This window comes from Ochotona princeps, chromosome 17 (genome assembly GCF_030435755.1).
Source record: "Ochotona princeps isolate mOchPri1 chromosome 17, mOchPri1.hap1, whole genome shotgun sequence".
In the NCBI taxonomy this organism is placed as follows: domain Eukaryota; kingdom Metazoa; phylum Chordata; class Mammalia; order Lagomorpha; family Ochotonidae; genus Ochotona; species Ochotona princeps.
Window position 1 is genome coordinate 10,963,553 of NC_080848.1, and position 14,991 is coordinate 10,978,543.

Genomic DNA, 14,991 nt, shown 5'->3' on the forward strand with positions numbered 1-14,991 from the left:
TTTTAACTTTTTTTTTTTACTGTGGAAGAATTTTATTTCATTTTCAAAGACAAAGGAAAGTTTTGCTGGTACATTAGCCTGGGCCAACAATCTTTTGCTTTTAGAATCTGAAATATTTCACCCCATTCTCTTCTGGCCTGCAGAGTTTCCTGTGAGAGGTCAGCTGTGAGTTTAATTGGCATTTCTCTATATGTCAGTTGATTTTTTTCACATGCACATTTGAGGATCTTTTCCTTAGGTTCGAGCTTGATGATCATTTGTCGTGGTGAAGATCGCTTTTGGTCAAACTTTTTGGGAGTTCTGTGCCCCTCCTAGATGTTGTTTCCCAATTCTTTCTCTAGATTAGGGAAATTTTCCCTTATTATTTCAGTAAATACATTTGTAAACCCAGCTTCTCTTTCTGCACCTTTTGGGAATCCCATAACTCTCATGTTTGACCTTTTAATAGTGTCTTTCAGTTCTTTTTTTTTTTTTTTTTTTTTTTTTTTTTTTTTTTTTTTCTGTAAATTAATAAACCTTTATTCACATCACTGGGTCAGATGAGTTCTTGAATACTTTTTTTGGCTTGGTCCAGCTCTGCTTCCAGCTTTTTGTTTGTTTCCCCCTGGTGACAGGAAATATCTTCTAATTCTGAGATTCTTTCTTCTGCCTGCTTCATTCTATTTTGGAGACTCTCCACTGTGCTTTTAATTTTCTCCACTGTATTCTTCATTTCTGATAAATCGGCTTTCATTTGATTCATTTCCTGTGTGACATGTTCCTTAAATTCCTTGAATGCCTGCTTTACGTGCTTCTCATTGTTGATAAGTTTTATAACAAGTGTTTTGAATTCTGTATCCCCCATTTTCTCAATATCCTCCACAGTTAACTCTGAGGTTGGCAAAGGGTTTTGCTCCTTTGCAGGGGAGTCTTCAGTAATATTCATTGTGCCTCTACTCTTCTTTTGCTCTTGGTCATTGTGCTTCTGGTTAGCAGATTCTTTTGGGGGCAGGTTTCTAAGCTGTGTCACACACAGGTGTACAGTTTGATTTTACTTATTATAGTTGGTACATGGCTCTTTGTTTACAGTCACTTGTGCCACTCCCTCCAGCTAGTTCCAGGTCTGGGTTCTCATGTTAGGTTTCCACCATGGTCTCCGTAGCCCCAGCTCCTGGCTCACCTGTCTCCACCTCTTGTGATACAGTGCTGAGGCTGCATCGTTGTCTGTACAACCTTTCTCCCACTTCCAGTTGGAGCAGGTCCCAGGATTAGTGAGACACCAGGTGTCCTATATAGCTAGGTTTTTGGTGGTTGTGGTCTTGCCAGAACCTGTTGGCTATTAGGTCTGAGGGCCACAGTGAGTTCCCACTGAGCTCAGCAAATGCACAGCTCACTATTGTCCCTGCAGTCTTAAATTCTTTGCCACACTGTAAGAAATGGTGCCTGATGTGCCACTATTAGAGTTCTTGATCTGCTGGCCATCAGGTCTGAGGGTTACCTGGTCCTGTCTTCGGTGTAACCTGTAGAATGCCACGTTGTTGCAGTTCACTGAGTCAGAAATGAGTTCCCTCACAGCTCAGTGCAGTACTGTCCATAGCCCTTGCCTCCTTAAACAAAATGGTGCCTAATTCAGCTGTAGGAGGCAAACTGGGCTGTGAAATCCACCCTGTTCCTACACTGCCCATCTGGGACCTGCTACTCTGTCTCTGCTCCTGGTCAAATCAAACAGATCAGCTGGACGAGCAGCAGGTCTTTGGGTTCACTTCCTAGGCTCCGGGTAAACGTCTCTTTCCACCTTGTTGCTGGTGGCTGTGGAGTTCAGATTGCCATTCGCTGAATGCCGCTGGAGTATCAGTCACTGCAACACCACACTGTTGTGTCTGCCGCTTTCCTGTGTCTGGCAGTCTCTGGGTACCCCTCTGCTGTTGTACTGTGCTCTCCTATTTCCTGGAATGTGCCCTTTCTGCTTCACACTGGCTAATATTTCTCAGTCTGTTTAAACGTGCCCTTATCCTATTCCACCATCTTGATTTTCTTTGAGGGTTTTTTTTTGGTGGTGGTTGTTGTCTCTTTAAAGATTTATTTATTTTTATTGGAAAGTCAGATATACAGAGAGGAGAGACAGAGAGGAAGATCTTCTGTCTGATGATTCACTCCCCAAGTGCCACAATGGCGGAAGCAGAGCCAATCTGAAACCAGGAGCCAGGATCCTCCTCTTGATCTCCTGTGTGGGTGCAGGGTCCCAAAGCTTTGGGCCGTCCTCGACTGCTTTCCCAGGCCACAAGCAGGGAGCTGGATGGGAAGTGGAGCTGCCGGGATAAGAACCGGTGCCCATATGGGATCCCGGGGCTTTCAAGGCGAGGACTTTAGCCGCTAGGCTACTGTGCTGGGCCTATGTCTTGAGTTTTATGACCTTGTTGTACTTCCCAGAGAGAGACTGTGTTTAGATAACTTGTATCTTCCCATTTCCACTTGTGGACAATTACTCCCATGGGGTTAATCCAAGTATGCATAGCTAGCAACTGTCAGAATCCTGACAGCTTTTTTCCATGACAAAGGGCTCAGCAGGAGGTGAGAGGTGAGGGCAGAACTGGGTCTCCCAGGGGTGTAATAAGACCACTGTGAACTATGGGGTCAAGCTTAATGGTTAAAAAGTCAACTGCACAGAATGCTGTAGAGGCATTGTGTGTGTTTGTGTACATACACATAGACATGTGCTATACACATATACATAAACAGGTATATATTATAGCAGGGCTGAAGAACCTTTTTCCTACCAAGGACCATATGGATATTTATAACATATGCAGCACACGCAAAATTATCAGCTGACCAGTTAGCCTGCTGAGGATCTGCTGGATGTTGAGTCCAGCCTGAAGGTGCATTAGCAGGGCTAGGCCAGGTGGTCTCGTGGGTCATAGGATGGCAGGCCAGATGGTCTTCACCCGTTTTATAGTAATGTGGAGAATTGAGTGTGCCTTATAGAACACTTCCTGATGATTCATTGTGTTCTAAATGCATGTAGAATACGAACTTGAAATTATCAAGATCAGTGTTCATTTAAAATGTGCTAGATTCTCTAGATGTTTATGACTTGAGAATTTATATAAACTTTTGTTTTTCAGGAACATTTGTCATATTTCCATTTTGTTGGACGAATAATGGGAATGGCTGTATTTCATGGACATTATATTGATGGTGGCTTCACATTGCCATTTTATAAACAGTTGCTTGGGAAGTCAATTACTTTGGATGACATGGAGTTAGTTGATCCAGATCTTCATAACAGTTTAGTGTGGATACTGTATGTATGGAGTATTTCTTTATCTGCCCACATCTGTTACAACTCATGTACTAAAAAAAAAAAGAAAGAATTTATGTACCTCTTTAAAGACTGTGCACAAACTATATTAAGGGTGTTTGAATGACATGACCATATCAGAATTTTCTCTTTGCCATTGCTTTCCTATCTGTTTCAAGTTGTTAATATTATTACTTTTAAAAGGGTGAAAATCTCATGCTGGTTAAATATTATTTATTCAAATGCTTGGGTCTAGAAGTGCTTTGGATTTTGAAATATTTGCATATATATGAAGGCTCTTAAAAAGTTCGTGGAAAATATGTATTACAAAAATACTTGGATTTCAGCATTTTTTGCATCAAAATGAGCTTTTCTGTTAATTCCATTTCCCCAAAACTCTCTGAAGTGCCCTCAGGCAGGAGACATTTTGGAGGTTTATTTATGCTACATAGATATCTACTAACCCTGCCTTGAAGGTCATTGTATCTAATATTTTTGGTGCTGTGCTTCTATTATGACCTATCTCAAGAGGCCAGATTTGTGAAATGGTGTTACATCAGCACCGAAAGTTTTAGATTTTGGAACATTTTTGTTTTTAAAGAGGTAGTCAACCTGTTTATCAATTTTAAAAGTAGTATATATGGGGCCAGCCGCAATGCTTGATTGGCTTGTCCACTTCAAGCGCCAGGATCCCATATGAACACCAGTTTGCTTCCCATGCAGCTCCATGCTCGGGGCCTGGGACAGCAGCCGAGGACGGCCCAAAGCCTTGGGACCCTGCACCTGTCGTGGGATACTTAGAGAAGGCTTTTGGCTTCTGGCTTACAATTGGCTCAACTCTGGCCATTGTGGCCATTTGGGGAATGAACCAGCAGTTGGAAGATCTTTCTCTGTAGATTTGCCTTCCAATTAAAACAAACAAACAAGCCAAAAAACTATGTATAATGATATCCTCAATGTACTGCAAATTCTTTCCAAATCCTGCATGTGTTACGATAGGCAAATTCCTTCTCCATTGTTTTTAATGAAGTGATTGCTAGAACTGCTTCCTTTTTTTTCCTAAATAAGAAGTATATACACACAAATATATGTATACATATACATATTTATGTATATATTTATATACAACGTATATATGTATGCATATACATATTTATGTATATATTTATTTGAAATGCAGAGTTAGAGAGAAAGGTAGGGAAAAGAAAAAAATACAGAGGAAAAGATCTTCCATCTGCTGGTTCACTCCCCATGTGGCTGCGGTGGCCAGAGCTGGAGCCGTGAGCAGCCAAGAGTTGCTTCCAGGTCTCCCACATCGGTCAGGACCCTGGTACCTGGACCATCTGCTGCTGCTTTCTCCGCCTCGGAAGTGCAGCAGCCAGGACCTCATACCAGCACCGCAAGTGGTAAATTAACATGCTAACCCCACAGTACTGTACTTTAAAAGTCAGAAATAAATGCTGTTTAAGATAAGAATCAGTGTTATTTGCAGGAGCCCATTGTTTTATGAAGATACACTGACAATACTGAAGATTCTAAGGCATTTGGACACTTGCGGTGCCCACATTCAGTAGACTTTCCCACCTCACTGCCAAGATGTGAAATTGTCTTAGGTGGTGATTTCTAGCAGAGCCCAGCCTTGACCAGAGCTGTTCCTCAGTCCTCAGGAAGTGAAATGTTTTCTGATGGGTATGAAGGTTACAGCTCTGTTTTTTCCATGAACTAAGTAGTGAGGGAACACAAGAATACTCAGAGAAATCTGACCTGTGTGTCCCAAATGGAGCTGTCCTATTTGTATGTCTTGCTATTCAGTGTACTTAACAGGTCTGTATTTTAGATTTTCTAATTATCTTTCCTTTCCTCTCTTTCCTGCCCAGTGAAAATGATATTACAGGTGTGTTGGACCATACCTTTTGTGTTGAACACAATGCATATGGTGAAATTATCCAGCATGAACTTAAACCAAATGGCAAAAGTATCCCTGTTACTGAAGAAAATAAAAAAGAGTATGTCAGGTAAATACTTTTATGTTGTCAGTGATGAAGGGTTTTTTCTCCAGAATGGCAGTGCATAAAACATTTTATTTTTCATGATGTTGACATAGTTGAGAAGGATGCATGCCCATGTGAACCACTGATTAGCATTAGAGTGGGGAAGGTCCAGGAATGGGAGAAAGCCAGTGAGACAACTCTCATTTTTTGTCAATGAGACAATCTCTTTTTTTTCTTCTGTATCTGGGGGAAGTGGGGAGAGAGGGGAGAGGTCACTCCCAGCAGCCCAACCGCATCAGTACCCAGGAATTGGGGAAGGCCACCTGGTGTTAGCTCAGGGTCCTGAACGTGGAGCATGTTATGAGGATACTAATACGTGGTTTTGAATGTTCTAAAAGGCTGTTGATTTTATTGTTCCAAGGTTGAGAAAATCCTTCCAAAGTCCATTTGCTGACACAGAACACCGTAGAGTCTCAATTTGCCAAGATGCTTGGTGTCAAAGCTTGATTGGGAGAAATGTCCAATTTGTTCTGCCCTGCATGGTACTAGACATTCTGTGCAGGCCTCAGTGAACTGGTCGTCATGTGCCCCATGAGTATGAGCTTGTTGTCCGCTGCGCAGGCCTCAGCATCTGTGGAGACCCAGTTCTGACACATGTACGGTCAAATCCTGTGATTTGCACCATGGTTCTTCTGAGTCCAGTGATCCAGTTGAGGGTACATCCAATGAAATCTCACCAGAGGTGACCCCAATGTGACTCCTGTGTGTGCTAGTTAGTGCGGAGTCCAATTCAGTCTGTCAACCACAATCAGTCCAGCCTAACCCTGCCCATCACACACTTGTCCTCACATATACCAGTGGGAACTGCAGCACAGTCTGACCCCCATTGTTGGCTTTTATGGGTGCTGGTGGATGTTGTGGCCCAGCCTGCCTCAGCTCCAGTTCTTAAGTGCGCCTGTGGGTGCTACAGCATGGAACAGCCCAACCTGTTCCCAACCCCAGTACCCATGAGTGTTGGTGAGTTACATGGTCATAGCTCGGCCTGTCACCACATCCAGCCCTCAAGCAAATCACTTAGTACTGCAGCCCCTCAGGGGTGAACCTCTGATTTTCCCCACAGAATCTGCTCCCAGACCAGTTCTCTCATGAGCTGGTTAATGTCATGGCCCAGCTTAACATGGTCCACTCCCTGTTCCAGCACTCGTTGGCGGGTATTGTGGTTGAGCCCTACCGGGCAGGCCCCGCAGCCATGGCTTTTGTATGTGCCAGTAGGAGATGGTTGATAACAACAGTCCAGCGCAGGTCTCCCACGTGTGCAGGTGTATTGGTTTGGCTCTAAAAGGTCCTCCGGTCTTAGCCCCCACAGTTACCTGCAAGTGCCGTGGTCTGGTTGGTGGAAGTCCCCCAGAAGTCACTCCCTATCTGTCAGGTTCTCCCTCAGCAGTCTTCCTGCCACACATCTCCAGACCCACTTCTTGAGCAATCCACACTTCCTCATCCTGCAAGTGTAGAAATCCCCAAGCCTGGTCCTCTAGCCATGTGCTGTGCCAGCCTGGGGCCTACCAACCTACCCAAGGCCCATGCACACCCATGTGTAGGTCCCCAGACCCTATCTGCTGGTGTGCTGGCATCTGCCCCCACATATCTTAAAGCAAGCAAACAAAAAATAGAATAGCTAATTATGCTGGCATACTGGTACAGTTAACACAAATTTGGCATTAACCAGGCCCAGGATGCCTGCCAGCTATTAGCTGCTTTTCTCCCAGCAGTGGAACACTTACCTAGGTACAGTGCAACCCAAGCAGTTGCCTACAGCTGAGGCATTTAGGTATTTAAATAGTTTTAGTTACTGTTACAGAACAGGCTTCGACAGTCTAGCGACTTAAAAACCACCATTGTCTTATTTTTCACAAATCCAGGGTCGACTAATTTGGGCAGAGATCAGCAGGGACGAATGGCCTACTGCTCTTCCACAGATGTCAGCGAGGAGGGCTGAGCTGGCTTGCTCGTGGCTGGCTGCTTCGCTGGGCTCAGGAAGGCCCAGCAGGCACGGCTGCAGGGACAGAGATGGCCGACTCTAGATGTGCAGGAGAAAAATTACAAAGACAGACTTTCACAGTTGTGCAACTTTTCTGTCCCTTAAACCAACCAGAAAAAAAAAATTCCCTAGTTTAGAAAAGCAAATGTCAGTAACAAATTTGACAAGATTTTTGAGACAGGTTTCACTGGACGGATAGATCAATAAAAACAGTACATGTGTGATTGCAGGCCGTGCGCAAGAGGTAACATTGCGCGGTAGTAGTTCCGTGTGTTCTTGTTGAACAGCGTCTCTTCAGGGTTTTTGCAGTATCTAGGAGGGACTGATTGGCCGTCAAAAGCTGCTTCCTGTTGGCTGTCACTATCACTTCCAGATTTCCTAACACAACCCTCCCCTGCTTTCTCTTCACAAACTCCCACCATACATTAACAGTGTACCCAGCATTCAATTATATTTTCAAGTAAAACCAGAAAAATTACCATTTTTTGGATGAATGAACACTATGTTCTGGTTATCGGTGTGTATGCTTAAGTTTATAAAGACATTTTTATCAAGAAAGTTCCCTAGGGACTTCTCGGGTTTGATGCGGCTCCTGTTAGTGGAGGGTTACCACCTACTATCCATATTGGATGGTCTTACAGTGGAGGCTCCATTTATCCCCTTAGTCTGAACTTCTTCCGGACTTCAGGCTGAATTCTTTCTGCTGGATGCTTGTTGTGCTGTGTTACTTGAGGGAGAAATACATAGTTATTTCCAAATCTAAATGTATGTGGTCCTGTGAAACTCTTACCGCACACTGCAGGCTGTATGTGAACTGGAGGTTCTTACGAGGCATTGAGGCTCAGTTCCTGGCCCTGCAGAAGGGATTTAATGAGGTCATCCCACAGCATCTGCTGAAGACGTTTGATGAAAAGGAGTTAGAGGTTAGTGCATTCACGCTGTTACATCATCCAGAGAAACAAAGGACTGGCTCTTTTCTCAGTTTTAGAGGAAAGTTGTGTTTCTGGTGCTTTTACAATTTTGTGGTTCAATGCTGTGAGAATTCTTTTTATAGTTCAGAATTTCTAAATGAGCAGTCTCTTATGTTTAAATGTTGTGAACATTTTTATTTTTTCATGTTGTCCTTTCCAGAACAGATTTCATGTCTAACATATGTTTTTTAAATGCTTTTTCCCTATTCCCTGGTAGAGTGGTTATTGTCGTAAAGAAATCCTCATTACCTGGTGCCACTATGTTAAAATTTCTGTGGAGAAGACTAGCTCCAATGGGTTTTCACTAAACTGATTTACAAGAAGGTGTTTGGTCAACAAGGTCATAGAAGAAATAATTAGAACACTCTAACCATTTAACATCTCTTTATTTTATTATTGTTATTTTTTAAGATTGATTTATTTATTTGAAAGGCAAAATTACAGATTTACAGAGAGGCGAGCCAGGGAGAGAAGTCTTTCTCCACTAGCTCACCCCGCAAATAGCTGCAGTGGCTGACGCTGGGACAGGTTAAAGCCAGCAGCCTCAGAGTCCATCCATGGGTGCAGGGGCACAAGGACTTGGGCTAACTGCTGCTGTTTTCCCTGGCTATTAGCGGGAGCTGAATTGAAACAGCCAGGACTCGACTGGCAGCCTTGTGGGATGCCAGCGTCACGGGCGTGTGCTGTGCCACAATGCTGGCATTTTGTTTCCTCTTAAGGCTGATTCTTCAAGCATTTCAGATCTGGTTTTCTATTTCATAAATCAGATGTATCTGAATATTCTGCTGAACTATTTCAAAAAAATGAAGTTTGGGATCGGCACAGTAGCATGGTAAGTAAGTTGAATCTCTGCTTGTGGCACCAGTAATTCCCGTATGAATGCCAGTTCCAGTACTGGCCACTACAGTTTTCATCCAGCTCCCTGCTAATGGCCTAGCCAAGCAGCAGCACACAGCCCAAATGATTTGGCACCCCCTTACAGCCAGGTGGGAGACTGGCCAAGTGGGCCCATGGATGGAGCTGTCTGTCTCTCTCTGTGAAACTCTGCCTTTGAAATAAAATAAATCTTTTTTTTTTAAATGATGTTCTACCAAAGGTCCCAGATTGAACCATCATATCCTCGCATCTTTATGATTAAATTATCTGTAGCAGAGTGGCCAGAAGGAGGAGAATGTAGCAAGAATATCATCTGGTTTTCATCTGTTTAAACAATGATTGAGGAATTTGGCCTTGTAATTGCCACTACTCTAAGGAAAGGAATTTAGGTGCTATCTTTTGTATTAAAAGCAAAAATCCATAGTTGTTTTTTTTTTTTTTTTCCTGGTCTCTCTTAAGTGTGGCTTGGATTCAACAGTGTTGAAGGGCTCCACAGTAGCTTTGTCAGGTGTTTTGTTTAGCAGCAGTTGTGTTAATATGTGGTTTCCACTAACAAAGCCTTATAATTTTAGGAAAAAAACATTACTAGTGTTGTACTGTATCAACAGGATTTATTATATAAAATTGACCAGTTATATTTTATTTTACACACTGTCATGATTCAGTGTCATAAGCATGTTAGGTTGGCAATAGCGTTGGTCTAGGAGCCTAGGGAGACATGAGCACTGATAATATCAATGAGATTTTGACTTTGTTCATCTGTGCCGAGCCTGCATGAGGCTGCCAAGCAGAGCTCTCTGTGTTCGTGTAGTTTATGTTGAACATGATTTTAAGATTAATCACAGTGAATCATAGCTGATTCATAAGCACTATTTACTCAGCACACATTCTGTGGGTTGCTGGGCACCATGGGTTGTTTTCACAGGAGCTAGTGAAACAGATGTGGCTGCTTCCCTGTGACAGCGGAGAACTGCTAACCGAGGGAGTGAGCTGGGCTGCCCAACTCGCGAATCTCGGAAGGCCAGGCTAAGATGATGCAGGTCTGTGGAAGACACATAGGAGCTGTAGTTAATCTCTCAACTTGAAGAAAGTGTCGAATTCTGTTATGAAATCAGGAAACAGAATTCTTTGATCTCGTCCACTCCATCGCGGTGGTGGTTCTGACCCTCACTCTTAACTTCTGTATATTTCACACAGAAACCAAGGGCAACGAGATGTAAATACCTTCCAATGAATACAGTGTTTTCATTATAATATAAACAGAGTGCGGGACCACTATTCATTTCTTTTGTAAAGAATGTATTATGTATTTATAGCCAACTTTTTAAAAAAAATTCTGTAAGACTGAACTGCAATACCAAGAAGTTATGCCAACTTTTCAAGTAGTTTTATAATAGAAAAATTGTAACAGTTTTAACCAAGATGTTCAGGGGTATTACAGCACTGTCTTGTACTGAATATCTGTATATATGTATGTATATTTGTGAAAGGTCACCAATCCTATTAGATGTTACAAAGTGTAACATATGGGCTTATAAAACATGTACCATTTTAAAAAGGGGAATCATAATTTTATCTTTACTTGATGGGGAATGACTAGAATGGGCAATATGAATTATTTCTTAAGAGTTATTTTCCATTAAAAGCCATATTAAGTATTTTGCCTGTTAAATTTGAATTTTACATTTTAAATCTTTTAGTGATTACATTATGATTTGGTTCCATCATGTATATATTTATGCCTGTGAGTTTGCATTGACTCCTTTAATATATGAAATTATAATGCAATAAGTTTTCTTACAAAAAGTTTTATATCTAAATGATTAAAAATAACTGAATTAACTTGATGGAACATTTATGCAGGTAACTCCTTCAATATTTCAAATAGCACAATTAATATTTTCAAGAATTTCTTCTAAAGTTATTGATGAGATCACTTATATAACCCACAGTTCAGATGTTTTGACACGAAATAAAGTACTGAATCAGTGACAAAAAAAAAGATCTCAAAATCTGCATCTTCCCAGCCCCAATGCCCAGAATTGGCATCTCTGGGCATAGAGCTGGAGTGTGGACTTGAAAAGCTTTCCAGATGATAGTGATGTATAACTTTGAATTAAAAAACCACCAAAACAGGGCCAACACTTCAAATTCTGAGTTATGTAGTAAGGAACTGAAGGTGTGGCTTTGGTTGCCATGGGTACTGACTTGTGTACTGTTTTGACAGCTCATTGTTTGCGGACTTGGAAAGATAGATGTGAGTGACTGGAAGCTAAACACCAGGTTGAAACACTGCACGCCAGACAGCAATGTGGTCAAGTGGTTCTGGAAAGCTGTGGAGTTTTTTGATGAAGAGCGGCGAGCACGATTACTCCAGTTTGTGACAGGGTCGTCTAGAGTGCCTCTCCAGGGCTTCAAGGCGTTACAGGGTAAAAAGGCTAGGGCCAGACATGCCACTGGGCGTCGCCCCTGGGCTGGGCTGGGGGTGGGAGTGACAGTGTTTGGTTAATATGGATATTTTACAAACCATGTGTTTATGAACAGATTCTGTTTTCACTCTGTGTCTTACCTGGAACTCTCACACCATGACGCCTTCTTCTCCTTCCTTCCTCTTGTTCCTCTCCCAAGAGCCTTTTCTGCGGGGTTCTCTGTGATTGTAGTGAGTGCCGCATGTTAGATTGCACTGTACGTGGTAATGCTCGCCTTTGATCTTCTGCCCACTCTGCTTTTGATTCTGTTGCACATCGTTGTAGGGGAAGTTTTCCACTTTCATCTTCACATCTCATCTTGGCAAAACATCTACCCACCTGGATGCATCTCCTGTCTTTTTATTCTTTCTCTTAATAGAAACAGGCATGAGTCACGGAAGCCATCTGTTTGATCAGAGCCCTTAAACCATTGCATGACAACCATTTATTTACAACCATGTTCCATTTTAAAGAATTGTTTCCTTGGAATAGCTGTTTAATTTCGGATAAACTGGTAATACTGCTAATAACTGCATCCTGGGTGGCAGCTGCTTCCTTTACCTTGTCAGTTGCCGCTGCTGGTGACGCATGACAAAGCACGGCAGGTGCAGGTGTCCCCAGGGCCGCACACGGTGTGGGCTCGGCCTGCTGAGTCACGTTTACCGCACACCGTGTGGGCTCGGCCTGCTGAGTCACGTTTACCGCACACTGTGTGGGCTCGGCCTGCTGAGTCACGTTTACCGCACACCGTGTGGGCTCGGCCTGCTGAGTCACGTTTACCGCACACCGTGTGGGCTCGGCCTGCTGAGTCACGTTTACCGCCTCTGTTTAGAGAGTACCTGGCTGCTGCAGAGGCGTCATGGGCTGCAGTTTCCTGCAGCTGGTTGTATGGATTTCCATGTTAACTGGAATTGATGGCATAGGCTGTTAACCTGTGCCGTCCGCCCAGTTGGAATCATGAAATCTAAATTTGTATTAGGTTGCCATTTTTTTCAGTTTTTGCATATGTAATTTCAGCTTGCTTTCTTTTGGGATACTGACTTTCTATAAAAGATGGCAAAAGGATTTCGGTTTTGAACTATTTCTGAAATGCCAGCATATTAAGAAATCCAGCCGTATCCAAGAGCAATTCTGCTTTCAAATGGAGAGTCCTTGCTGCTGCCTTTGGGTCGCATGTGTGGGTTTGCCAGTCTTCCCTATCCGTGGACCCTGTGGTTTTGGTACCACTCTGAGCCGAAGAGTTTACAGCCTGGTGATTGGCCTGCAGTGCCGTGACCCACGTTTCCTTCGCTTGCAGGTGCTGCAGGCCCGCGGCTCTTTACCATACACCAGATCGATGCCTGCACTAACCATCTGCCAAAAGCCCACACTTGGTGAGTTACTGTGGGTGACCCCTACCCCTACTCTGTGTGCATAGGTGAAATACTTGATTTTTCATCATCATTTGTACTAGCAAATAAGGATTTTTTTTTTAAAGATTTATTTTATTTTTATTACAAAGTCAGATATACTGAGAGGAGGAGAGACAGAGAGGAAGTGGAGCTGCCGGGATTAGAACCAGCAGCCATATGGGATCAAGGCGAGGCTTAGCCACTAGGCCACGCTGCCGAGCCCAAATAAGGATTTTTTAAAGGAGGAATGATAAGCAACTCTTCTAAGTGATTTAAAGTTTATTCAGAAATTAATAGAAAGTATAGCCTTTAAAGTTTCTGTGAGAGAGCAGTGTGGCCATTGCCAGTGTACATTTGCTAGACACGTCTACTTATTTTGAGTGAACTGTATAAAATGTGATTTGCTTATTCACAGTTTCAATCGAATAGACATTCCGCCCTATGAAAGCTATGAAAAGCTCTATGAGAAGCTGCTAACGGCCATCGAAGAGACATGTGGCTTTGCTGTGGAGTGACGGACTTCAAGGACTTACCTGGACGCTATTTATACCCCTGACCGCCTCCTTTTCAGCAGAATTTGAAAGAATGCTGAAATACAGGAAAACCTCCCTCCCTGCTTCAATTGTTTGTAGGACACTGTGAGGGGAAAGGACAATTCTGAAATTCCTTTTCAAGGAATAGAAGGTCTTTATGCTTTGCCATGAGGCCAGATTCAGCTGCTATTTAAAATTAATATCTTGAACCTAAAGAATGCTGGCTTTTCCTACATTTCCAGAGTTAGGCAGTATTCTACACTTAAAGACTACTACTATTTTTGTAAAAGGTAATCTATTCAAATTGCTTCAAAGATTTCACGTTCTCAAACATCAAGACAACTTCAGCAGTCGGTACAAGTCACATTTCATTTTGATCAAATACATGATTTTGAACAGCTCCTGTACTTGTTCTTTGTAAAAAAAAATAATAATAAAGTTATTTTGAATTATTCTACCTTTATAAACAACTGGCTAAAAGGATCATTATCTTTAAGAAGTTAAACCATTTACATGTTGTGTTTTTCTATAACAGAGCATTATATTTTGCATTATATATGTTTCAGTCTAGCCTAAGTGGGTTTTTATATTTTTAAAGCATGAATTTCCTGGAGTCCAGCTGTGTCATTTTGGTTGTCAGATTTCTAATGCAACCATATGGTCTAAATTTAGTAGTTTATTTGCTGCAGTAAAATATGTTCAGGGGTTCCATTCTTAAATAACTTTTTAAAAAAACCCAGTATTTCTATATTAATATGATCATGTATTTTGGCTTTAGCTTTCATTTTAAATTACTGCATTCTGCTAGCTTTGTGGAGCATTGGACAGGATAGGATTTGCATTCTTCTGCCGGGTCAGTTTACCTTTATATGTATGTATACTATTCCTGTAAACCAAAAAGTCTGACAAGTGCACCTAATTTATACTTCAGTTACAGTGTATATTTCTATCAAGTAAAAAATCCTGAAACTTTTAGATGCTTGAAATCTTAATTTAAAATCATGAAAAAAGGAAAAATGTTGCTCTAGATTGTTCAGTAAGCTTAGAAAACAGCTTGTCCCTACCACAGTGAGCTGGGAAGAGTGCAGGGGGAGCTGGACAGGGGAGGCGTTACTTGGGATTGACGGCTGACGTTGGAGGTAAGGGAACCAGCTGCTTCGGTGTCAGAGAGGCTGTACAGTACGTTGCGTAGTCCAGAGGCAACCTAAATGTGGGGTGAGGAATTGGAAAACCGGGAAATTGTGGTTGGATTTCTACATTCAACCACCCAAAACGCATATTTTTTTCCACTTCTGTTGAATATGTAATAAGAAGTGAACAGGTCCTCTGTGTTGTCTCATGTGACTGAGCAGTTTCTGTGTTGTTGAAGCCGAAGAGTTCCTCAGAGCACCTCAGAAGTAATGCAGAGAGGAGGGCAAGGGAGAGGGGGGGCCTGTCTCTTCA

The 14,991-nt window shown here is 42.4% G+C and overlaps 1 protein-coding gene across 1 annotated transcript in view; it reads left to right on the forward strand.

Annotated features, from left to right (window-relative positions):
• SMURF2 (SMAD specific E3 ubiquitin protein ligase 2) overlaps positions 1-14,521 on the forward strand; it is a 94,502-nt gene extending 79,981 nt beyond the window's left edge. The window contains exons 14-19 of the mRNA XM_004592976.3: positions 3,105-3,283; positions 5,158-5,295; positions 8,112-8,232; positions 11,384-11,585; positions 12,922-12,997; positions 13,431-14,521. Coding sequence (XP_004593033.2) covers positions 3,105-3,283; positions 5,158-5,295; positions 8,112-8,232; positions 11,384-11,585; positions 12,922-12,997; positions 13,431-13,530 — 816 coding nt within the window. The 3' untranslated portion in view covers positions 13,531-14,521. The remainder of the gene's footprint in view (positions 1-3,104; positions 3,284-5,157; positions 5,296-8,111; positions 8,233-11,383; positions 11,586-12,921; positions 12,998-13,430) is intronic.
• Positions 14,522-14,991: the final 470 nt, after the last annotated feature.